General features: G+C 47.8%; 1 protein-coding gene and 1 long non-coding RNA gene across 4 annotated transcripts; one reads left to right on the top strand and one right to left on the bottom strand.

Moving 5' to 3' along the window:
- Window positions 1-136: 136 nt before the first annotated feature.
- Window positions 137-6,700, bottom strand: LOC140898486 (uncharacterized). Its single transcript, XR_012154997.1, has 3 exons — window positions 5,735-6,700; window positions 3,926-4,078; window positions 137-2,890 (listed from the first exon to the last, which is right to left on the bottom strand). It is a non-coding gene; the product is annotated as an uncharacterized lncRNA (long non-coding RNA).
- Window positions 6,701-7,066: 366 nt separating this feature from the next.
- Window positions 7,067-26,053, top strand: LOC140898428 (solute carrier family 25 member 33-like). Of its 3 annotated transcripts, XM_073312234.1 has the most exons (8): window positions 7,067-7,248; window positions 9,512-9,552; window positions 18,522-18,698; window positions 20,902-20,979; window positions 21,309-21,409; window positions 24,163-24,229; window positions 24,490-24,773; window positions 24,869-26,053. In XM_073312234.1, exons 2-8 carry the CDS (start codon window positions 9,539-9,541, stop codon window positions 25,063-25,065), a joined length of 918 nt encoding a protein of 305 aa, XP_073168335.1. In that variant the 5' UTR covers window positions 7,067-7,248; window positions 9,512-9,538; the 3' UTR covers window positions 25,066-26,053. The 3 variants fall into 3 exon arrangements, with proteins under 3 accessions (XP_073168335.1, XP_073168333.1, XP_073168336.1); XM_073312232.1 differs by lacking the exon at window positions 9,512-9,552 and having other exon boundaries at window positions 7,068-7,248; XM_073312235.1 differs by lacking the exon at window positions 9,512-9,552 and having other exon boundaries at window positions 7,240-7,296.
- The last annotated feature ends 101 nt before the right edge of the window (window positions 26,054-26,154 follow it).

Here is a 26,154-nt window from a genome sequence, read left to right as displayed (position 1 = left end):
TAACACATTAGCTGATCAAGGTAACCTAGATGGAGGAGCCTTTCTTTCCTAGTGAAGACAAAACTTAAGACAGCAGCACCAGAAGGGGGGCAGGAGTCAAATCAGAGCAGCACCAGGAAGTTAGTGAATTGCTAGGTCTAGGTGTTCTGAGAGGCCACCCCACAAGCTCCTAAAGGGCTAGCTACCATGTGTAATGATCAGTGTTGACAGCCCCTCCATGAGGAGGTGATGCTATATCTTTTACCTTACAACTAAATTCTTGTCTTGTTTTCATATTATGTTGTTGTATCTAATCTGCTCATGGGTCTAGGAGGAAATCAAGTCCAGCTTGTGTGTGCTGGAGTTACTTTCAGTGTCCTGATAAATCCTTTGATTTTTATGAGCCCATATTACACGTGCTAAAGTAATACAGGTTTCAGAGTAACAGCCGTGTTAGTCTGTATTCGCAAAAAGAAAAGGAGTACTTGTGGCACCTTAGAGACTAACCAATTTATTTGAGCATGAGCTTTGGTGAGCTACAGCTCACTTCATCGGATGTAATACAAGAAGCTTTCCATTGATCAAACGACCAGAGCCGGCAGTACAGGAAACTCTTAAAGTGACAGGTGATTTGAGAGGGCAAGACCAGAGAACTCTAAAGACCAAAGAAGGCACCATGTGAGAACAACACCCTGAGAGAGCACTATGTGATACTCTTAATTCAGTGCACAGAATGCTAGGTGCACAAGGAATGAATCAGGGTTGTGCAGTGAATGAGGCTGTTTGTAGGATCCCTGCCTCATTTTTGCAGAAGTTGGAAGACACGTAAAGATTATGAGGAAGGAAGGGCTGCAAGAAGAGAAAAGATGGTCTTGTGGCTTAGGCAAGTTTACACTGTAGAAGAGAACTCAGTCCCATCCCTGCTTCTGCCACAAGTTTCCCATGTGATGTTGGACAAGTTATTTAAATCAGAATATTAGCAGGTGGCCACTAACTGCGTTCCTTAATTTCTGAATGCTCAACTTGAGACACACCAGCTTGGGACCTGATTCACAGAAATGCTGAGTGCTCACAACTGTAACAGAGGTCAATAAGAGCTGTGGGTGCTCAGCACCTCTGGCAGTAATACTGTGTGGTCTGGAAGCATGTGCACAGACTGAGCAATAAAGAAATTTCTGAGTTCTAATTCCTGTTTTGCCATTGATTCCCTGTGTGGCCTCAGGAAAGTCTCAGTTTCCCCGTCTATAAAATAGGAATAATAGTGCTCTCTTATTTCATAGTAGAGATGTGGAGAGCCTTTTATTAATATTTGGGAGGCTCAGATACTATGCTGATGAGTATCAAAAAATCCCATGAAGAAATAAATAATAAGAAATAATGCAGGACATGGAAGCTATGCAGTAAATAAGGCAAAGGGCCACATAGTAAAAGATGAGGGGAAATAAGAAATATTGAACAGCTGCCTCATTCCCATTATTGCTGACCCCAAGTGTTCAAAAATCATGAGTCAGGTCCCAAAATCATGATATTTTAAAAATAATAAATGTTGGGTTCTTTTTGTTTGCTTTCTGGGTTTTGAGCCTTTTGAGGTATTGCTGTCAAGATTGTCTCCACAGCCATGAGGGCTAGAAAAAATACCAAATATCATGAAACTTGTGATGTAATCACAGGAGTTGGCAACACTTCATTCCTTGAGCACCCCGCTTCCTGTCTACTGAAAGACACAGCAGTCCTGTTGTAAAAACATGCCTTTAAAGATGATATCATAATTGATATGCACAAGGGTGCTAGATTAAGGTTGCACCGAGAACCTTAATTCTGATATTCCTAACTTCTGAATGCTTGGTATTGTTCTTTTAGCATAGTTTAGTTGCATGTAATCTATGTAGATGTTATATGTAGACCGTTAATTTAAACAGTGCCATCGAAGTCTATAGATTCCATAAAGTTCTTGTTATGCACTATAAATTAATTTCATCATGGCAACATGACAGACTGGGTTCCTCAAAAGGGCAGGAACCCAGAGGAGACTTTATAAATAGCTCTAGTCTGGAGGATAATCCCAGGAGTTTTTAAAGACATTGGTCACCTGAGAGGATAGGATGAAAGAGCTCTTAAAGGGCCAGACACCCTGAAAGACTACCAATGAGAGTTCCTAAAGGGGTAGGTGTGACAGGTTCCCCCTGGGGTGCTACCTGGAACTGGGGTACCGTGAGCCCTCTGACTCACCAGCTTGGGCTCCCTCTCACACTGTGCTACTGTGACAAGCTGCAAAGCCCTACAAGCTTGCACTTTCACCAGCATTCACACAGGTAGGGACATACCCAGCTGCAGTTACATGCAGGCTTTCTAACCACCAGCCTCCCAGCCTAGGACCCCAGAGCAGTACCATCCTGCCCTGGTCAAATCTGACCAGTATATGGCTTTAACATCCGGTCTGCCCCTCCCTCAATGTGAAGAGGACCATGCACACTTGTGGTAACCAAGCTCAAATGCACACTGGTTTGGATTAGAACATAAAATAAATGTATTAACTACAAAAGATAGATTTTAAGTGATTATAAATGATAGCAAACAGATCAAAGCAGATTACCTAGTAAACAAACAATAATGCAAACTGGGCTTAACATACTAGATAGGTAGGATATGAATTAGCAAATTCTCATCCTGAGCGATAAACAGACTGGCAAATTCTTAAGGCACAAGCTGCCTTTGCTTTGCAGCTTGGGTCTCCCAGGTTTTCATACACAGGCTAGAAATCCCTTTAGCCTGGGACCATCACTTCCCCCAGTTCAGTCTTTGTTCCTCAGGTGTTTCCAGGTGAGTTGTAGGAGGAGTGAGGTACCATCATGATGTCATTTCTCCCTTTTATATCTTCTTCCCACTTGCTGGAAAGCTCTTTTGCTGTGACCTGGGTCAAACAGTTCCCATTGTATATTGATAGCTCTGAGACATTTCTATTGTACACAGTTCCTGGGGTAATCCTTGTGCCTGTGTGCATTTCCTCAATAAGACATTGACATTGTTTGGCCTTTTTATTGTTGTACCTGAAAGGCTGCTTGTGGGTGTTAGCCAAACTTCATAACTTCACATACGATAACACATACAATTCAATGAGATATTAATGTGTAGAAGACCAAGAATTTTAGAAAGATATGTCACAAGGCATACTTTGTGCAAAACATATCCTAATTATATGACAGAATGAGGAGTAATGGTCTCAAGTTGCAGTGGAGGAGGTTTAGGTTGGATATTAGAAAAAACTTTTTCACTAGGAGGGTGGTGAAGCACTGGAATGGGTTACCTAGGGAGGTGGTGGAATCTCCTTCCTTAGAGGTTTTTAAGGTCAGGCTTGACAAAGCCCTGGCTGGGATGATTTAGTTGGGGATTGGTCCTGCTTTGAGCAGGGGGTTGGACTAGATGACCTCCTGAGGTCCCTTCCAACCCTGATATTCTATGATTCTATTCTATGACAGTGGTGAATATTGGGGTGCCAGGGTGTCACAGTAGGCACCCTGAGAAAGCAACCAAAGAAACTCTTTGGCACCAACCATCATGAGAAAGCTGCCCATGGAGTTCTCAGACAGAGCCAGGGCTGCCACACCTGGGATGCAGGTAGGGTGACCAGATGTCCCGATTTTAGGGTCTTTTTCTTAAATAGGCTCCTATTACTCCCCATCCCTGTCTCGATTTTTCACATTTGCTGTCTGGTCACCCTAGATGCAGAGAGAAAGAGAGGAAGCTCAGTAACAAGCCCCACTCTCCATGAGGATTAGAGAAGCCCTAACCTCCTGATCATCAGACACACCCTTCCCTTCCCTCTTTTGGGGCCCCTCAAGACATACCACCTTGCTGGGGGATGGGGGTGGGGGCTGACAGAAGCCCTAATCCCCTGAGCAGAGGACAGCCATTTCTTCCCCCAGCCCTCCAGTCCCCCTCATCTTACTGTGGAGGCTGGCAAAAGCTCATCTGCTTGGTCTCCAGCATCTTGGCCAGAAGATCATCCATTGTAAAAGCGTGGGATCAGAACTGGCTCAGAAGGAAGAACTCTCCAATGTGTCACCCACATTACTCCTTGCAGCAAAGCAGCCTATGCACCCTGTTGGCAATGTGGGGGGGTATCAGTACCGAGTCAGAGGGGAAAGTCTCCGGCAGGTTTGGATTCCAGGGTCTGAATGCTCCAGCCTATGTCCCTGCAATTTGGGTCTTCTCATTTACTTCTGTGTTATGACCAGCACAGGGCAGAACAGTTTCAGGGAATGACAGATCTAAGAGCTGTGAATCCTGCTGCTCTGATATCAAACAATAGCTCCCACACTGGGAGAACTGGGACATACATTAATTCTGTAACCCTGCCTCAGCAGGTGCTGGGGGGGCGGGGTCAAGATTTTCTATCCCCTTCCCTCTCCCAACAGCTATTACATTGATGGGATAGGAACATACTGGTTTTCTTTGCCCCCTTATCAGAGGATGTGGTGGGGAAACAGTGACATACTGGGATTCTCTACCCCTTCAGGAGCCTTTATTTCAGTCTGGTGAAGATCCCTTGTATTCTTGGCTCATTTCAGAGGTAGGTGAGATGAGATCCCTGTATTAATAACTGCTGTGCCCTGCTCCAAAGGTGGCTGAATTTCAGAGCTCACTGAAGGATTCCTGCATAGACACCATGGAGAATGTGGAAGCTGCTTTTATGAATATCACATGTCCATCTGCTTGTGGATTGCTGTTGTATTGTTTGCTATGTGACTATCAGAGCTAAATCTTCGGAAAGTTGGCTACACTGGGCAGAAAGCAAACAATGTTGCAGGTACTCAAAAACAATAAAGTTGTGAGCTCCTTTGAAGTTTTACTTCTACCTTGCTTGGGACACTGCCTGGCTGGTGACTCAAGGGAGGGGGATCCAGGAGAGAAATCTAAACAAAGTGCTTTGGAACTATTAAGAGCAAAGCTTCCAATGAGACAGGGACACACTGGATCTGCATGGAAATATGTTGCATCTCAGAGTCCAGAAGTGGGGAGTCTGGAATAAGCTAGGCCTGCCTAAGCCATAGGCAAGACATAAATGCATATAGACTGTTATTGTCTTAAGAAGCTGTTTCACTGAATGCCATGGTTCTGAACAAAAAACACTTTTCTTTAAGGAACCTACTTGGTCACTGTAAAAATCAATAGTTATAGCTCCTAAAGAGAAATCTACAGCAGGGGCCAAAACCCAGTTAGACTTGGACCTGCCTACGAAATCATGGATGGTACACAGGGGACTACAGCCCATTTCCTGATCTGAGAGTTGGAATATTGTGTGATTCCACCCAAGAGGGAGGACATAAAAGTAATGAGGCCTGTCCACAGAGCTCTAATTGGCTGTTTTTTGGTGGTCTCACCAGAAAGACCCAGGACTGAATTACCATCTCTCCTGTGCGTATGTCTACACTGCAATCCTAAGTGTGACTGCAGCACTGGTAGACATATGTGCCTTAGCTTTACTAGCACCAGCACGGCTAAAAATAGCGTAGATGTGGTGCCACAGGCTTCAGCATAGCCTAGCAATGCAAATATATACCCAGCATCCCCAAGATGCTTGCACACCCCACACTGAATCCTGAGCCACTGTTTGACTCTCCTATTCTTAGCCGTGCTAGGGCACATATGTCTACCCATGCTGCAATTACATCTTGTATTGCTGTGTAGACACACCCTTGAGGCACGTTGCTGGGGGATGGGGAGCTTGCCCTGCCACTGCCCAGGCTATACTCACTGTACAGATGATTCTGCTCCCAGAGGCTGCCAAGCTAGCACCTGCACCAGCCACTATTAAAACACAATGAAGAAAAACATGACATTAGAATAACTAAGAGTATCCCAAATCCCACAGGTGACCTGAAACCTGCAGTATAAGAGGGCAGTGTTATGGTGAATATGATTTGTGTGCAGATTCTGAATCAATTCAGACCCATAAAACAAAGAGTCTGTGGAAGCACACACAATTTCTTGGGCTAAAGAGTTCTCATCTCCTATGTACACTGATGGTCAAACTGCAGTATCAGGTCTAGGCAATCTTTTACATACAAAGCCAGGGACTTAATCCTTTCAGGAGACTTTTCTGCCTCTAGTGTGTATTAGCCAGATTTCATATAAAATTATACATTAGCAGAGAGAGACTGTGGCTTTGGTTGATTGAGCATGAAGAATAGAACATAGGACACCTGGATTCTGTTTCTGGCTCTATCACTTCCCTGCTATCAATCTTGGACAAGGTACTTTGCTTTTATGTGCCTCAGTTTCCCCAGTTTGTATTAAGGATAATGAGATTCTTTTGTTGTGAGATTGGATTAATTGCTTTTTGCAAAGACCTCTGAGTTCCTAGGACGGAAGGTGCTACAGAGAGTGAGAATTTTATCATCAGTCGTTGCTGGCACCCTTAGAAAGCCAGGGAAAGCAAGGGAGAGTCCTGAAGCTTGCAGTTAATCTATCTTTCCACAGGAGCTATGGCTAGATTGAAACACAAAAACAAAAAACAGACACGTTTCACTCGGAGGTAGAGTTCAGAAAATGGCAAGGAAGCAGAAAAACCATACAGGGGCATTTCAGACATGTTGAATCCTTAACCGTTAAGATATGGCAGATATATAAGGTATATATATATAGATATATCCTTAACCGCAGGCAACCCACCTGTTTTACTGCCTTTCCCAATCCCCCCACCCCAGCCTGCGCCCCTCTCCATCTGCTGGAGACCTTTCCCAGCTTGTCCTCTTCTCGGCCCCTGAGCCCCACGACACTCCCGAGACTCCACTGCAGCGCCCTCCCGCTCCCGACCTGTACGAGGGCCGAAAACACCGGCCGCCCGACAATCCACTCCCGCCCACACACACGATGTGCGCCCCAGGCATGCCACCCTCCGCCTCCCACGCCGGAGATCCCTGGGCCAGCGAGCCGCGCTCAGGGCTGGCAGGGCCGGGCTGGCAGCGGGCGCCCAAACGAAACAGGCGGATCCCGACTCTCCGACCTCAGGCACCTGACCTGACAAAGCACAAACTGTTTCCGCTCGGGCGGGGCGCCTTACTCGTCCGGCCATTGCGTCACGGCGGAGCGGTCGCCTGGGGACCAATGGGAGAGGGGGGCTGCGCCGCTGGGCGGAAGCGAGGAGCGTAGCGCGGCGCTTGCGGTCCGGGGCTAATCGCGGGCTCCCGCTGCTGGACAGACGCTCTAGAGGCAGAGCGCGGCGGTGATGCCCTGTAGGAGCACGCTGCTGCACCTGCTCGCAGGAGGGTGAGCGAGCGAGCGAGCGACCCTGAGGCAGGCGGGCGGGGCTCGCGGGTTGGTTTTCCCCTTGCACTGCGGGGAGCCCCTCCCCCGCGGTTCCTGGCCCGCAGGCCCTCCGCTGCGGCGTGAAGGAGGGAATGGGGGTGGGAAACGCATGAGTTTTGTTTCTGCGCACGTGGCCCTGTCTCTTAGCCTGAGCAAACCAGCCCGGAGTAAGCCCAGGCTGGACCCCGAGGGGAGGGGACTGAAGAGCTCACCACATCCACCAACACCACTGCTAGGGGAGCAGGGCTCCTCCTAGGGACGGAGCTAGGGAGGGGAATAGGGCTCAAGAGCTCTTAGTCCCGAGCCCATAGTCACAGTTCTCTCCCCTCCCGTAATCAACAGAATCTACTGGGGCAGCTGCAGGCAGGCACAGACTGCAGACATTGTGCTTTGGGATGTGAAATCTCCCGCCCCCCCATGGCAGTGACTGGGATACCCCTTCTCTGGGTTGTGTCATGGTCCCATCAACTTGAGTTTAGGGGATACCCATCCCTATATCTGTCACCCCATTATCTGGATCCTCTCCTTTTCATAGTTGGGCGGGTTCAACTGTGTATCTCTTATTGTGCCTTCTCCTGAGTGTCCCCCACATGTGCTTTCCCATCTCTAAGGTAGAAATCTTGTATCTGTGTTGTCCCCCACATGCCTGACCCCAACCCTGCTTCTGGGGGTACACACTTGTCTCACCTATTCCTCTCCCAGATGCCTTGCCTTCTGTTTCTGGGGCACATTCTCATGTATTTCTCTGCTGTCCCTCTTGAGTGCCAGATTCCTCCCACACATCTGGGCTGTAAAACCCCTGTATCTTTCCTTGTTATCCCACCAAATCCCTGACTCATCCATTCTCAAGGCCAGGTGGGGACATGAGTCTCCAGTCTCCCCAACTCTCACACTACACCCTCATCCTGTGTTCTTCCCTTTCAGTGATTGCTTCTGTATACCTCGCTTCTCTCCATCCTCTCCTGAAGGGAGCACGGTGTGGGATTAGGGACACATCAGCCCCAGATTCTCTGCATGAATCTCCCTCTGTCCCTCACCCTCATGGTGGCTGGAACACGAGAAAAGAGATGGCGCCTCCTCCCCTGCACATTCCAGTTCCATAAATTCTGGCTCCCTGCTAAAGGGTTCAGTACAGAGAATCCTGTCCTTCCCCCACCCTGGTTACTGGCAATGTGCTTCAGTCCTGACTTACACTCTCGTATTCCAGTCTCAAGTGCAGGCTTAATCATGTTGGACGTGTATGTGGTACCTTGTGCAAGTGGATAGGACTGTACTTATGTAGAATAGAACCTTAGAGAGTGAGGCTGCTTGGTTGCTAGGCCAGTTTTTCCACCTAGATCACCCACCTGAATTCAGCAGGAAATGTGTGGGTGCAGAGATTGAGGGGAGTTGGGGAATGAGAATTGGATCAGGACTCATCTCAGCATAGTCAGTCCAGGGACATCTTGGCTGCTCCCCAAGAACAAACCTTATGATTAGCAAAATAAAGGACAAATTCCTGTATATCTTCTGTTTTACATTGTATTGTAGCTTTTGCACTTGGCTACTATTAGAAGGGAATGGGGCCTGGTCACTGGTGGCTAGAGGAGGCCTGAGAGTCAAGAATCAAGGTTTTGTTCCCAGCTATGGGAATAGGTGTATTGGGGTGTGTGTGATCTAATCCCAGTTCTGTCAGTGACTGGCTGTGAGACCTTAAGCAAGTCCCTTCGCACCTCTTTGTCTCATTTTCCCCTTTTATACAAGAGGGGAAAATAGCAGCTATTTGTCTGATACGGTGAGGGTGAGACCTAAATTATTAATGTTTTAAAGTGTTTTGTAATGCTCCAATTGGTGCCAGCAAAGAGCAAAATATTATTATTATATTCAGATATCCAGTTTCTATTTGCCCTTATATTTCACTGAGCTCAGCAACTGTATCTCATGGGAATTTCTGAATTGAGTCCAACCAATGGTTTGTTTAGTTCAGTGCCCTGTCTCTGATAGTGGCTAGTACCAGCAGTTTTAGAGGAAAGGGGAGGAAACCCTGCAAGGGAACCTATCTTTCCCTCTTCTCCACCCAGGAAAGTTTCCTCCTGACCCCCAATGGCTAGAAGTCAGCTTGTTCCCCTGAACCGGAGAGGTTAGATCCCTTCCAAACTTCCAGAGGTTTTAATCCTTACTAATGTAACTGAAGTTCTTGTTATCCATATAAATGTCAGCTCCTTTTTTTTTTAATCCCATTAAGGTCTTGGACTCTGGTTATCTTGTGACCATGAATTCCTCAGGGTAATTATGCGTGTATGAAGTGTTTTATCGGTTTTCAATTTGCTGCCTTTTATTGTGAGAAAAAAGAGTACCCCACCTACCCTCTCCATTCCCATTGTTATTTTGTATACCTTTTATCATATCCCCTCTTAATCTCTCTAAACTAGTCTTTTCAGTCTTGCCTCCTAATCCTCTCCAGGCCTCACGCCATTTTTGCTCCCCATCTCCATACCCTGGCTCTGTTCCATCTATGTCATTTTCCAGAGAGGGTGACCAGAGATGAACACAGTGTTCTATGTGAGGGTATTCCACTGCTTTTATAAAGATGTTGGAATAGCTCCAGTATTATTCTCCATCCCATTCCTCTGCATCGTAACATTTTATTGGAATTTTTGATTGCCACTGCCCATGGAACATAGATTTTTATTGACCACAAGAGCACCTAGGTTACAGTTAATTGAGAACCCAGTAAGATGTAGGAGGAATTCCGATGATTCCTTGCAGTGTGCATTGCCTTGCATTTGTCATGCCTGAATCTAATCTATTTTTATTTTGTCTATTCACCTCACTTGGTTAGATCCTTCTGAAGTTCCTCAGTCTTCTCCAGTCTTGACTAATCTAAATAATTGTCATTTAAAAATTTTACCACCTCACTGTTCATTCACCCCTCCCTGCTTTCCAAATCATTAACTAAACAATATGAATCCTAGTATAGAACAAGGCAGCTCATTCCTAACCTTTTGCCATGATGGAAATTGGCTATTTATACTACTCTTTGTTTTCTCTTAGTTTCCGTTCCATGACAGAAATTCACCTCTCACCCCATGCTGCTTGCTTTCCTTTACAGCTTCTTGTGAGGGTCTTTAATAAAGGCTTTTTGAAAGCTACGTCAGCCAGTTCTCCTTAATTCGCTATTTTATTGATAAGTTCAAAGAATTATAACAGATTTCCCTTTGCAGAAGCTGTGATGGTTTGTCCCTGTTTTGTTCACACAGAGGGTTCATAATGCTATTTTTAATTATTATTTCAGTCAGTTTTCGTGGTACAGAGGTAAGACTCACTGATCTGTAATTCCCAGGATCACTCTTAGTGCCTTTTTCAGGGATTGGTACAACAGTTGCTACCCTCCAGTACAGTAGCTGATTTTAATTAGGTTGCATATTCCTATTAGCAACTCAGCCTCTTCATTCTTAAATTCCTCAGAACACATGGGTGCGCCATCTACTCCTGGTGACTTGTTCTTTAATTTACCAGTTTATTCCAGCATCTCCTCTTTTGAGATGTCAGTTTCTGGCAGTGCCTCCGCTTTGTTACCACAAAAGAGCAGGTCTGTGTTAGATATCGCCCCAACATCCTCAGTGGTGAAGACTCATGCAAAGAAACTGCATTACTTCTTTACAATGTCCTTAAGCTCTTTACCCGATTCATTGATTGTAAGGCCAAAAAGGACCATTGGATCATCCAACTTGACCTCCTGCAAACACAGGTCATACCATTATACGTACATTGTATTGAGCCCAGACTGACTAAAGCATATCTTCCGGACAGTCTTCCAGTCTTGATTTGAAGACATCAAGGGTTGGGAAATCCACTACTTCCCTTGGTAGTTGTTTCCAGTGGTTAAATCACCCTCGCTGCTAACAGTTTGTGCTTCAGCTCTAATTTGCATTTTCGTCTGGATTTAAATTCTAGCCCTTGGTTCTTGTTAGGCATTTTTCCACTAGATTAAATAGACCTTTAGTACCTGATATTTTCTCTCCATGAAGGTACAGACACTGTAATCAAGTCACATCTTAATCTTCTTTTTGATTGATCTCTTTAAGTCTCTCACTATAAGGCATTGTTTCTAGCCCTTGAGTCATTTCTGTGGCTCTTCTCTGCACCCTCGCCAGATTTTTCAATATCTTTTTTAAAATGCGGACACCAGAATTGGATGAACTATTACTGTATTAGTCTCACCAATGCTATATACAGAGGTAAAATCACTCCCTGTTCCTGCTGATTACTTCCTTGTTTACGCATTCTAGAATTGTATTAGACTTTTTTGCCACAACATCTCTCTGGGAGTGCATGTTAAGTTGTTGGTTCACAATGACTTCTAAATCCTTTTCATAGTTATGGCATCTCCAGGTACAGTCCCGCATTCTGTAAGTATGGCCTACATTCTTTTTTCTAGGTACAGCTTTTGGCTGTATTAAAATTATTTTGTTTGAATGGGCCCAGTTTACCAAAAAATCCAGATTATTTTCTGTGACCGGCCTGTCCTCATTATTTATCACTGCCAGTCTTAGCGTTACCTGCAAATTTGATCAGCAGTGATTTTTATATCTACTTCCACATAATTGATGAAAATATTGAACAGCATCACCCCACTAGACACCACCCCCCTCCCAATTAGATGATTTCTCCATAGATAACTTCTTTTTGAGATATGTTGGTTAGTTAGTTCTTAATCCATTTAACGTGTGCTTTGGTACTGTACAGTACAAATTTTTTAATCAGAATGTCAGGTACAAAGTCAAATGCCTTACAAAAGTCTGACTATTGCACTTATATAGTTACCTTTATCAACCAAACTTGCAGTCTCATCAAAGAATGAAATCAAGTTAGTTTGACAAACGATTTTTCATAAAACCATGTTGATTGACATTAAATTCCCATAATTTAATTCTTCATTGATTGAATCCCATATCCTCTTTTCCCTTATTTTGCCCAGGTTTGATGTCAGGCTAACCAGCCTATAGTATCCCAGGCTATCCCCTTGCCCTTCTTAAATTTTGGCACAACATTAGCACTCTTCCAGTCTTTTGGAATTTCCCTGGTGTTCAAAAATTTATTAAAAGATAGCCAATTAATTTAGGATGCTTGGGTGCAGGTTGAGGACATCTCTCGCTCTCAGAGGCTATCTGGGCCTGCTGATAAATTTTTTGTCTCTGGTGGATGGTATTTAACATCCTCTTTAGTTACTAAAGGACTAGAAGGTATTTGCCATCCTTGTGATAGGAGTACATAATCGTGCTTCTTTCCAAACACAGAAAAGAAATATTTATTGAACACTTCTGCTTTTTCTGCGTAATTATGAATCATTTTACCATCCCCATTTAGTACTGGAGCTATGCTATTGTTAGAATATCTTTTGTTCCTGATAAAAGAACAGGAGTAGTAGTGGCACCTTGGAGACTAAGAGATTTTAAATTTAAATTTCTTAGTCTCTAAGATGCCACAAATACTCCTGTTCTTTTTGCGGATACAGACTAACACGGCTGCTACTCTGAAACCTTTTGTTCCTGATATACTTCTAGTCCTTAGCACCCTGAGAGAACCTCTTGAGCCTTGCCATTTAGCCATACCAGTATACAAATCTGCATTTCAATTGGGGCTCCCTTATGGTTGCTTAAGCAGCTTCTATAATTCACTTAAGGATTTTAATTTCTTTGCTTTTGACCTTGTGGCCTTTTTGACTAGGTTCCTCACTTTTATTTTTAAATCCTCCTTTCTATGCAAGTTCTTAGTATCTTTGCTCCCCTTAGGATGATATTGCGGTCATTAGTATTAAGTGACTCAGCTACAGTTATTACTTGAATAAATTGTGTGTTACACACAGCTAAGTTATGAATAGCCTCTCCTCCTGTGTGCTGTAGCACTAGCTTTTCCAAGACGTAATCCTTTAAAGTACCAAGAAATTGCTTCTCTAAACTTTGTCCCATTGTGACATTTGCCCAGTTGAAATCACCCCTTTAGTAGCATTTTATTGGACTTTGTTGCCTCTGTGATCTCACTCACCACTGCACTCAAAAACCTTTCCCTGATCTGCAGGCAGAGAGTGAAACCCTGCTTATATACTTGTATTCTTATGTCTTGGGATTTGCATCCATTCAAATTGGTTTATCATAGTTGAATCCCTTGGGTCTAGCACTGCTCCCTCCCCTCCACTACCTAATCTGTTGTCAGGGTTCCCTCCCCACTCTGGGGTACAGATGTGGGGACCCACATGAAAGACCCCCTCAGCTCATTCCTACCAGCTTAGGTTAAAACTTCCCCAAGGCACAAATCTGTATTTGTCCTTGGATGGATGGTATGCTGCCACCACCAAGTGATTTAGACAAAGGTTCAGGGAAAGGACCACTTGGAGTTCCTATTCCCCCAAAATATCCCCCCAAGCCCTTACACCTCCTTTCCTAGGGAGGCTTGAGAATAATATCCTAACCCAGGGGTCGGCAACCTATGGCACATATGCCAAACACGGCACACAAGCCAGTTTTTAATGGCATGCTGCTGTCTGCCAGACCCGGACAGACAGCAGCGCGCCACTAAAAATCCTGCCCGGCCCGCTCTTTTCCTCCCACCGCTCTCTCCTTGCAGGGCAGGCAAGCTTCCCCCTCCCCCCGCCGCTTCCCCCAGTGTGCTGGGTTCCTGCCCCTCCTCTTCTCCCTCCCTGTGGCCGATCAGCTGATGGCCCTTGCTACGGAGGGGGAGAGGGAAAAGCGGGGGAGGGAAAAGCGGAGCCACAGCGCACTCTCTGCTCCGGGGACCTTGGGGAAGGGGGTGGAATTGGCATATCCCCTCCAGCCCCCTGGGGGATGGGAGCACCCCCATGACCCCAGCCCTCTGCCCTGACCGCTGCACCCCCCCCCGCACACACACCCAGCCCTCTGCCCTGACCTCTGCAACCCCCCACCCCACAACCCCAGCCCTGACTCCTGCACCCTCCTCACACATACCCAGCCCACCCACACCTCATGCCCTGACTCTTGCACCCCCCACATCCCCACTCCCACCCTGAGCACCAAACGGGAGCTCCTGCACACACACACACACCCAAATTCCCACCTGCACCCCTCGCACCAAATGGGAGCTGCCCAGGTAAGCGCTCCACACCCAAACCTCCTGCCCCAACCCTGAGCCCCCTCCCTCATTCTAGCTCCTGGCCAGACCCTGCACCCCAACCCCCAGCCTGCTCCTTCACCCCCAGCTCTGTTTTTAGTACACTCCCACCCTCATCTCAGTGCAGAGAGAGGAAGAGAATGGCTAGAACCAGGGAGAAGGTAGGTACCTACTCTATGTGGACAGGGCTGAGGGGGGCCAGCAGCCGGGACCCTGGTTGGCAGGAGCCGGCGGACGGAACCCCAGACTGGCAGTGGGCCGAGTGGCAGCGGGCTGAGCTGCTCAGCCCATTGCCAGTCTGGGGTCCCGGCCACTGGCCCCGCTCAGCCCACTGCCGGTCTGGGGTTCTGGCTGCCGGCCCCTTGCCAGCTGGGGTCCTGGCCGCAGGCCCCGCTCAGCCCACTTCCAGCCTAAGTTGAATGGAACCCCAGGCCGGCAACAGGCTGAGCAGGCCGGCTGCGTAAGATCAGCATTTTAATTTAATTTTAGATGAAGCTTCTTAAACATTTTGAAAACCTTGTTTACATACGACAATAGTTGAGTGTTATAATATATAGGTTTATAGAGAGAGACCTTCTAAAAAACGTTAAAATGTATTATTGGCACGCGAAACTTTAAATTGAATAAATGAAGACTCGGCACACCACTTTTCATTGGTGCTGACCCCTGTCCTAACCAATTTGGTTACAAGTGATCACAGACCCAAACTCCTGGGTCTTGAGGACACTGAAAATCAATCAGGTTCTTAGAAGAATTTTATTTAAAGAAAAGGTAAAAGAATCACCTCCTGTAAAATCAGGATGGAAGAAAACTTTACAGGGTAACAAAAGATTCAAAAACACAGAGGAACTCCCTCTAGGCTTAGTTTCAAAGTTACAAAATACAGGAATAAACCTCCCTACAGCAAAGGGAAAAGTCACAAGCTAAAACAAAAGATAATCGAACACACCTTGCCTGGCTTTTACTTACTTTTTTTTTTTAATATTAGAGACTGGTTCAGGATTGTTTGGAGGAGATGGATTTCTGACTGATCCCCCCCAGTGCAGAAAAAACACAGAAATAAAAAGCACAAACAAAGCTGCTTCTTCTCTCTCTCCCCCCTCTGCCCCCCCCCACCATTTGAAAGTATCTTCTTTCCCCATTGGTTCTTTTGGTCAGGTGCCAACCAGGTTATTTGAGCTTCTTAATCCCTTATAGGTAAGGGGGAATTCTAGGCTACTCTTGGCTGTATGGTTATGACATCTGTCCTCTGCATATAGTTCATAGCCAGGTATTATGGTTAAGGCTAAGATTTTTGTCACGGTTATTTTTAGTGAAGGTCATGGGCAATAAACAAAAATTAACGGAAGCCCATGACCTGTCCCTGACTCTTACTAAAAATAATTTACAAAATGGGAAGGGAGGGAGTGGGGGTCCATCACCAACCCCTGCTGCGGCTCTGGGGTCCTACACACGGTGGCTGGGAGTTGCAGAGTCTGCCCATGGCAGGGATGAAGCAGAAAATGCACAGAGGTCTCTGGAAGTCACAGATTCTGTGACACAATCTTAGCCTTAACTGTGGTATCTCATTGATTTGTAAGTCATCTGTGTTTCAGTAATGCTTCTGACAATAAGCTCCTCTTCCATAGCCTGGCATTGTAGTTCACCTAACTTTTGTCTTCAGGCTTCTCCACTCGGTATAGATGCATTGATAGGTTTTATTTTTGCCCATGTGCCTTTTGCTATTTAACTCCTTGCTCTGATGCCCTAAATGACTATCAAGATTTACTTCCGAGCCCTCCAGACCGTACAACACTCAATGATCTGACATGGGACCCAGGTGGGGCTGACTTTTGGGTCTCATATGTTGTCAGGCTGTTCAGCTGAGTTCTCCACACCACCCTGAACTGGGTGTCCCAGAGTTGCCTTTTGAACCTGATACTGGCTCTCTAGCTAAATTGTATCCAATCCCCAGGCTCCTGCCAGCTGTAACTGCTGCTGATGACACTGAAAGACATCAGGTGCCATGATGGGACCGTTCTTACCAAGCCAAAAATAATATGGGAAGATAGGGCTAGAATGCAGTACTTATGCAATGGGCAGCCCTGCTCACTACTGGAGTTGCTGTCTGCATTTGATGTCATTACAGTTTTTAACCATTTCAACTGCAGGCAGGGCCGGTATAACCACTAGGCAAACTAGGCAGCTGCCTAGGGCGCCAAGATGTGGGGGCGCTAAAAAGCGGTGCCCCCCAATATTTTTTTTGCTTCATCCAAAATGGGATGGGGCGCAGTTCGATCCTTTCCCCTAAGCCGCCTTCCCCTGTACCCGGGTCTCCCTTGTTCTCTGTCTCTTTCACACACTACATTGGGCAGCTCTGTCCCATTCTGTGCGCAGGTTGCCTCATGGCAACCCAGCTGTGCACGCAAGGAGGGTTCATCTTTGGTTCCTTCCTCCTGGCAGGGAAAACTTCTGGGCAAGTAAATCAAGGAGCCGGAATCAGAGGGCTTAGGAATCGCCCCCACGGGAAACTTCCAGCTTCCCTCTGCCGGGGAGAGGTCTGCGGCAAGGTGTGGCTGCCTGCACTTTATCACAAGCCCGTACCCTGGACTTGAGGCTGAGCGCATCTTCTCACAAGCGAGCAGGGCTGGCTCTCTGGCGACCTGCCTGCCTCGGTTGCATTTCCCAGGCACTTCCCTTGTCTCTGGGGAGGGAGCGAGGGAGGAAAATGCTGGAGAGGAGGAGGAGGGAAGGAGAGACAGCGATGGAGGAAGGGGGGAGAGGAGGAAGAGGGGAGAGGACGCAGGGGACAGGGAACGTGGGGTTGGAAGGGGAGAGGTATAGTTTGCAAGGCTGACCCTCTAGGGTGCGCCTCTGTCCGTCTCCTCCCCCGACTGGGTCAAACCATTCTTCAGAACTCCAGCCATAGAGATCAGACCCCATGGTATTGCAATCCTCTGCCCTCACACAGCTCTATTGATGCCCGTCAGCCATTCTCTGCTTCCCACTCTGAGGCTCCCCACACTAGATCTGACCTTGCTGGGTAACTTCCTCTATAAGTATCAGTTTGAATCATCAGATCTCTTAGGCTGTTACCTCAAATACCCATCATGCTGCCTCTCTCCCTGGGCCCTCTGCTTAGAATTTTACCCTCCATGTGCCTTTGGACACAAAGTGGAGGGCAAAATGTTCAGGTACTCGGAGAAAGAGATTTAAAAATCCCAATCCCAAGAAAAATCTGTCAGCTTCTCAACTCCCCTTGCCCCACCTACCACTACTAAGGGCCAGGGTGACCAGCTAGAATTCATCTCTGTAAACAAGTCTTTTGGGGTGCAAACAAGCCAGGCTCATCCAAAGGCCCTGAACGGACAAACCATGGGCATGGACTATGGGGCCTTCCGATTTTTCTGATTCTAGTCTGGCCTTATATTGTGGGGTCTGTCTGCCTCAAAGGGACTGGAGAAAGTCCCTGTATCCCATTCATCTCTAGGGCACCAGAGCCTGTCTGGCCCTGGGTCAATAGTGACCATAAGTCACATAAGCCATTAGTGGCTTTTATGTTATAAACCAGTTTGGTGGATGTCAGCCCAGGCCTGGTGGGACAAGTGCAATTGTTACTAACTGGCTCCTTCAGTGGCAGCTTCAGCAATTGCCCAGGAGTTAATGGGTTCCAGACTAAAAGGGGGGTTCCTCCATGGCAAGCTGAGGCATGTGGACAAAATGTGGGCACTGGCCCTGCTAATGCAGGGACTGAATCTGCTCTGGGGACCTGCAGATCATACCCTCTTCAGGGCTGTCAAGTCAGCTGCTGACATTATCAGCAAAGTCCTGTGGTGGGACTGGGCAGCTGAGCTATTTGCTGTGGGCAGCTCCGGTGCAAAGGTCGTGAGTTTGAGTCCTCTCCCTGGACTTAGCTTCTCTCAGATGCTGATACCTGAGCAGGACTGGCCAGGAGCTGTTAGAGCCAGCACATTAATTAGTGCCAGTGCCGGAGCCAGAGGCCACACGTGACAAAGGCCAGAGGGCCTGGACAACAGGGAAACAATGCAGGGGAGGTCAGAGCTGCTGCCCCCTGTTCCTGAGGAGTAACTCTTGTTCACTCCAATCTGCCCTCGCTGTCTCCCCAGATGTGGCGGCACAGCTGGAGCCATCCTGACCTGCCCCCTGGAAGTGGTGAAGACACGTCTGCAGTCATCCTCGTTGGCCCTGCGCCCTCTCTGCCTTCCTGAGATGCAGCTGCAGGGGCTGAATGGGGGGTTTGTGCGTCCAGCCTCACCCTCACCTGGCGTGCTACAGCTGATGAGGTGAGCTGGGGAGGGGGGTGACAGGTTCGGTCACAAAGTCCCCCTTGGGACTGTCACCTGATGTGCTGAGACTACCTCTGAGCCCGTTTTCCCTGCCAGCTTGGGACTTAGGAACCCTGCCTTGTTGAGCCAGACATGCTAGCCCGCTGCAACACAGACCCAGGGCCTGAACCTGCAGACTTAACTGAAAACAGCTTAAGAAGTGCTGCTGTCTCCAGCACCCAGACACCCAACTCCCAATGGGATCCAAACCCCCAATGAATCTCTTTTACTCTGCATAAAGCTTATACAGGGTAAACTCCTAAATTGTCTGCCCTCTGTAACCCTGATAGAGAGATGCACAGCTGTTCGCTCCCCCAGGTATCAGTTACTTACTCTGGGTTAATAAGCAAAATTGATTTTATTAAATATAAAAAGTAGGATTTAAGTGGTTCCAAGTAATAACAGATAGAACAAAGTAAGTTACCAAGCAAAATAAAACAGAACACGTAAATCTAAACCTAATACATAAAGAAACTGATTACAGATGAAATCTCACCCCCAGAGATGTTCCAAAAAGCTTCTTTCATAGTTTGGACTCCTTCCTAGTCTGGGTCCAGCAATCACTAACACCCCCGTAGTTACTGTCCTTTGTTCCAGTTTCTTTCAGGCATCCCTCTGGGGTGGAGAAGCCATCCCTTGAGCCAGCTGAAGACAAAATGGAGGGCTTTCCAGGGTCTTTTATATTCTTCTCTTGTGGGTGAAAACCCCTTTGTTCTCCTGTGCAAAATCACAGCAACAAGATGGAGTTTGTAGCTTACCTGGGCAAGTCACATGTCCATGAATGATTCAGCTTTTTGCAAGCTGACGCCACTGTTTACATGTTACTTTGAACCTTCCCAGGAAAGCTCAGATGCGGATTGGCGTCTCCCAAAGTCCATTGTCAGTTAAGTGTTTCTTGAGTGGGCGCTTCCTGAGAGAGGACTATTCTCAGTAAGCTGACTAAATGCTTCACTGAGGCAACTTAGAATCAAACACATTGAGATACAAGTACATAGCCAATATTCATAACTTCAAATAAAAAAATGATACCCCCATACAGACAGCATAATCATAACCAGCAAACTACAACCTTTCCATAAACATCCCACTTGACCCCCTCTGTACTAGACCTGGTGCAACCATAGGACCCTGGTTGTAACAATGATCTATACAGTCACAGTTCATGTCAATAATGTCACAAGGGTTATTTGCATGTGCAATTTAGCAGCATGAGGGGTTCAGGCTGGGAGAGCCAGCCAGCAATTGGAGAAGGGTGGGGGATGGAAGCCATGGAGGAAAGGGCTTCAGGGCACAGGGTGTGTCTCGGTGTGTCTCAGTGTGCTTCCTGTCTCTCTCAGCTATGTGTATGTCTACACTACAGTCAGACACCCACAGCTGGTCCATACCAGCTGACTTGGGCTCATGGAGCTGTTTAATTGCAGTGTAGATGTCCAGGTTTGGGCTGGAGTCTCAGCTCTAGGACCCTGTGGGGTGGAAAGGTCCCAGAGCCTGGGTTGCAGCCTGAGCTGCAGTGTCTACACCCTAGCTAGAGCCCCACAAGCCTGAGTCAGCTGGCAGGGGCCAGCCGTGGGTATCTGATTGCAGTGTAGACATACCCTCTCAGTCTGAGGCCAGGTCTTTACTACAGACCTGTGTCAGACACCCTAAGCCACAGTTATGCTGACCTAACCCCAGGTGTAGACAGAACTGTGACAGTCGGAGAGCTTCTCTCATTGACATAGCTACCACCTCTCACGAAGGTGGATTAACTACACTGACAGGAGAAGCTCTTGCTGTTGGAATAGTAGCATCTTCAGTAAAGCACTACAGTGGTACTGGTGCAGCACTGACATGAAGGTAAGCTCTGAGAGGCAGCTGCTGGGGCTGGGACAAAGGTCACAGCTGGTGGAGAATAAACAGATTCTGGATTGTGCAGGTAAATTGGGGGAAATGAAGAAATACTGAGGGGAGAGTGAAGAAGTGGCTGAACAGAAAATGGGGGGAGCAAGATAAATGTGGAGGAAAGGAGCGAGAGGAAGGAGGCCAGGGAGAGATGCAGAGAGAATGAGATGCAGAGAAAGCGGAAGGGCTGGTAGGGACAAACGGAGGGGAAGGAGGACTAGGAGAGCAGACAGCCTGGTCCCACTCCTTCTCTGATTTTATTTATTCCTTTCTTCCACAGGGCCATCCTGGAGAAGGAAGGAATCCGCTCCCTCTTCCGAGGCCTGGGTCCCAACCTTGTTGGAGTCGCCCCGTCCAGGTAAGAATCACTCAGTGAGGATATCCCCCCCCCCCCAATAGGGTCTCACTAGGGTACACTCTCCTAGGGTCCTTACCAGTCACTGCCCCACCTCCCCACAGTGTCCAGGCCCTGGGTACAGTGCAGTCTCTGGCCCCTCCATGGGGACACTCAATGGAGGCCCCTCACCATGCCTTGTGAGGCTTGGGTTGACACGTGTGGCTGTTGTCTGAGGTATCCTCAGTGCAGGGTCTGTCTGGGCTAAGTTATGTGGAAACAAGGTCCCTTTATGCTTCTGTTACTCCTCTCGGGTGGATTCCTACTGGACGTGTATGTCTCTCCCCAACCAGGGCCATCTATTTTGCTGCCTATGCTGGGGCTAAGGAGAAGCTCAATGTTGTCTTCAGACCTGAGTCCAAGAAAGTTCATGTGCTCTCGGCAGTCTGTGCAGGTGAGCTTCTCCAATGTCGGATTAGACCAGTGGGCCCATTCAGCCTGGGATCCCTGTAAACATGAGCGTATTTGACCATCTGGGGTCACTGCTCAGGCCATTCTCATTCACATAATCCCCTCATTTCTTTGTTAGCCCTTCTGAAGCTCTTTCTCCCACCTCATCCTGCTTCAGCAGCTTTCTAGGTCAGTGAAACACAACAGAAACAATCTCTATTAATTCACCTGATGTTGCTTCTCAGTGTCAATGATCTAGGCCTTAGCCCAGTGATGCTCAGACCTCAGTGGGGTTCAGGAGCCAAATTAGCCATCAACCTTACACAAAAAAGCCACTTCATCATTTCATTTACTATAGTGCTGTAGATTCATATTTAAACAGTATGATGGGAAATATTTAATTTTTTTAAGATACAATTCTCACAGCAAAATGACTGACCCACTATTATTTTATCAACTACAATTGGTTAATAACCTAGTAAAGGCATCCTGATTGGTTAATAATTAAATCCAGTGTTTTAATATCGTGCGCTGCAAAGAGCTTCAGGAGACACTACAGAGCCACTTGCGGCTCAGAAGCCTCAGTCTGAGTATCACTACATTAGCTCTTTGATTGCCTTGGGAAACAGGGTACCCTACAGGGGACCCAGGTAACTTAACCGACACACACAATCTCAGCAGTCCCACTGCCTTTCCTACTCCTGTTGTCTTCCCTTTCTCTAGTGCAGGGGTCAGCAACCTGTGGCACGCGTGCCAAAGATGGCACGTGAGTCAATTTTTAATGGCACACTGCTGTCTGCCTACCCCAGCAGACAGCACCCTGCCATTAAAAATCCTACCCTGCCTGGCCCGCTCTTCTCCACCCCCCGCCCACCGCTCTCTCCTTGCAGGGCATGCAAGCTTCCCCCTCCCCCTGCTTCTTCCCCCAGCGTGCTGGGTTCCTGCCCCTCCTCCTCTCCCTCCCTGCAGCCGATCAGCTGACTGCCCTTGCTACAGAGGGGCAAGGGAAAAGTGGAGCGTGCTCTCTGCTCCAGGGACCTTGGGGAAGGGGGTGGAATCAGTATATCCCCTCCAGTCCCCTGCCGTGAGCTGCTCAGGGTAGGGGGCTGGGAGCACCCCCACGACCCCAGCCCTGACTCCGGCACCCCCGATACATACCCAGCCCCCCCACACCCCATGTCCTGACTCTTGCACCCCCCATATTTCCACTCCACCCTGAGCACCAAACGGGAGCTCCTGCACACACACACCCCACATTCCCACCTGCACCCCTCGCACCAAGTGGGAGCTGCCCAGGTAAGCGCTCCACACCCAAACCTCCTGCCCCAACCCTGAGCTCCCTCCCTCATTCTAGCTCCTGGCCAGACCCTGCACCCCAACCCCCAGCCGGCTTCTTCACCCCCAGCCCTGTTCTCAGCACACTTCCATCCTCATCTCAGTGCAGAGAGAGGAAGAGAATGGCTAGAACCAGGGAGAAGGTAGGTACCTACTCTATATGGACAGGGCTGGGACCCCAGACCGGCAGTGGGCTGAGGGGGGCCAGCAGCCGGGACCCTGGCTGGCAAGAGCCCGCGGACGGAACCCCAGACTGCCAGCGGGCTGAACTGCTCAGCCCACTGGCCTAGGCAGCGGGCTGAGCAGGCCGGTGGTGTAAGATCAGCATTTTAATTTAATTTTAAATGAAGCTTCTTAAACATTTTGAAAACCTTGTTTATGTACGACAACAGTTTGGTTAAGTAATATAGAGACTTATAGAGAGAGACCTTCTAAAAAACGTTAATGTATTATTGGCCCACAAAACCTTAAATTAAAGTGAATAAATGAAGACTGGGCACACCACTTCTAAAAGGTTGCCGACCTCTGCTCTAATGAGACCCTCCGTCAGCAAGTCTCATTGTTTCCTGCCTCTCCTTCCAGGTTCAGCCTCCTTCTTTCAGGTTCCAGGCACCAGGGGTGGGGGAAATGGGGCTATAATGAAACCCATGAGATTCATAGTTTTCAAAGCCAGAAGGGACCATTGTGATCATCTCATCTGACTTTCTGCATAACACAGGCCAGAATGTCCCAAAAATAATTCCTAGAACACATATTTTAGAAAAACATCCCATCTTGATTTAAAAATGGTCAAGGACCTCTCAAGGACCAGGACCTCTGCTAAATTGTTCCAGTGGTTAATTACCCTCATGGTTATTACGCCTTATTTGCCATATGAATTTGTCTAGCTTCAATTTATAGCCATTGGACCTTTCTCTGCCAGACTGAGGAGCCCATTATTAAATATTTCTTCCCCATGTAAATACTTATAAATTGTGATCAAGTCACCCCTCAACCTACCCTTTGTTAAGATTATCAGATTGAGCTCCTTGAGTCACTCACTGTAAAACAGGTTTTCTAATCCTTTAATTGTTCTCCTGGCTCTTCTCTGAGCACGCTCCAATGTATCAACCTCCTTGAATTATGGACACCAGACCAGGACACAGTATTCCAGCTGTGGTTGTACCAGTGCCAAATACAGAGGTGTGCACAGGATGGGTGGCTCCCAGTAAGGGGAAGCAGAGCCAAACAGGCTTCACCTTAGAACTCTTCACTCCCAGTAGAGCACTTCCAGGGGACCCCCAAACTATGCCCAAATTGGTACACAGCTGCAGATTAATTAGCATTCAAAGAGCTAACCCACCAGTAACTCCCCACAAACTGTCTGCACTGTTGTAGCACCACTCTGGTACCTGTCATGACCTCTGACCTTCTACTCCCTAGGGGTCACCTCCGCCACACTTACCAATCCCATCTGGCTGGTGAAAACCAGGATGCAGCTGGAAGCCAGGTAAGGAAGGTAGCGCACACACGTGTGTGCACACAGACTGCATGGGGCTGGGGGTGACCCACTGACAGAATGTGTGCTTTCAGGACACTGGAAAAGTAGCAGTTATTAATGAGCTTCCAAACACAGCTGCGAGATACCCAGGCCAGGAATAACAAGGGGTATATGTTTTGGCAGGGGTGGGGGATGTGCTGTTGATCAGTATTGAGGGGCAGTGGCAGAGCTGTGTGTGGATGATTCTAATCCCCCCTTGGTCTCTGCAGGGCAAGGGGGGAGAAGCAGAGTAATGCCCTCCAGTGTGCCATACGAGTGTACCGCACTGAGGGCCTGCGTGGATTTTACCGTGGAATCAGTGCCTCCTACGCTGGAGTCTCCGAGACAGTCATCCATTTTGTCATCTATGAGGCGCTGAAACAACAGCTGCGGGAGCAACAGCCATTCCTCCCAACAGCCTTTGCACTTGCACCTAACAGCCATGATTTCTTTGGACTCATGGCAGCTGCTGCCATCTCCAAGACATGTGCCTCATGTATTGCATACCCACACGGTGAGCTCTCCATCCTCCCCTCCACCACCATCCTGCTGGGAGAGGCCTGGCCTGGAGGGTGACTCTGCTAAAGTCCCATCCCTTTGTTTTCCCAGAGGTTGTCCGGACACGGCTGCGGGAAGAAGGGTCCCGTTATCGCTCCTTTCTGCAGACCCTGCGGCTGGTGGCCCAAGAAGAGGGACCCCTGGCTCTGTACCGAGGACTCCTGGCCCAGATGATGCGCCAGATCCCCAACACAGCTATCATGATGGCTACCTATGAACTGATCATCCACTTGGCCACCAAACTGTGACCCTGCACAAATGCACCAGCCCCTTGTTGAGGCTGCTGGCTGTGCATGGGAGAGCCAAGGTCTTGTAACCTGACATGTTTTTCCTGTTCCACAAGGTAGTGCTGCTCACTCTGTAGCAGGAGGCCTGCGTGGTGATGAACTTGTGTGTGGCAGTCTACTGTCAGGATGCAGAGTTCTCAGGCCAGAGTGGTGGTTCTGGATGGTGCGTGGCCTCTAGCATCAACCTCCAGAAAGTGTAACTGGTTTGATGCTCTAAGGAGGCAGTAAACCAGCTAGAATATGTTCAGTGGGGGATCCTAGTGCAAAGCCCAAGAGCATGGAGTGCAGTGGAGAAAGAGAGAGGAGGATAAATAAATGTTTATATATTCCCTAGCTGGCCATCCCCATCACTAGAAAGTACATGTATAGTTAACAGCCCCAGGAGCTCTACTCTTCTTGGGCTTGGCCTATGGGCGTAGCTGGACATGTAGTCAGTCAGTGGATAGGGAGAGTAAACAAATCTGAAGAAACTGATGCAGCAAACAGATTTTGCTACTCCTTCAGCTACTCCCTGGGATTCTACACATAGTCAGGGTCTCTATACAGAGTCCTAGCCCCTACAACTCTATCTTCTTCCAAAGGATTCTCCAAGCCTGACTGATAGACATCCTAGTGCATGGTACTTAACAGGCATCTTACATCATCTCCTTAAGGGAGCAATCACCTGTGGAAAGAATCATACAGCTGAGCAGTTAACTCTGCCTTTTTCCCCTCCTTAAGAGAGGCCAGGGTAGTGGGTTAGAACTCAGCCCCATGTATCAAGAGAAGCAGGATGCATCCTGGCAGGGGGAGCTCTGGCCTGGGCAGCTTATGTTACTATAGGCCCCATCTATCCCTCTCTCAAGTGTGTTCTTTGCAGGGAAGGAGCCTGCAAGGGCCCAGTTCTGCCTTCCTCTACTGGAGGTACTGTGACATGAGGAACAGTAGATATAAAAACCAAGCTGGATTCCTGGTGTGTGAAATATACTGTTTTGTGCCTGTGAATGTCATTTAGAGGGTGGATGCAAGCGTTGAAGTTGAGGGATTTGTTAATACACTTAAGTGTATGGG

This window comes from Lepidochelys kempii, chromosome 1 (genome assembly GCF_965140265.1).
Source record: "Lepidochelys kempii isolate rLepKem1 chromosome 1, rLepKem1.hap2, whole genome shotgun sequence".
Taxonomy (NCBI): Eukaryota; Metazoa; Chordata; order Testudines; family Cheloniidae; genus Lepidochelys; species Lepidochelys kempii.
The sequence above is the reverse complement of the archived record's forward strand: the minus strand, read 5'-3'. Positions and strand labels throughout refer to the sequence as shown.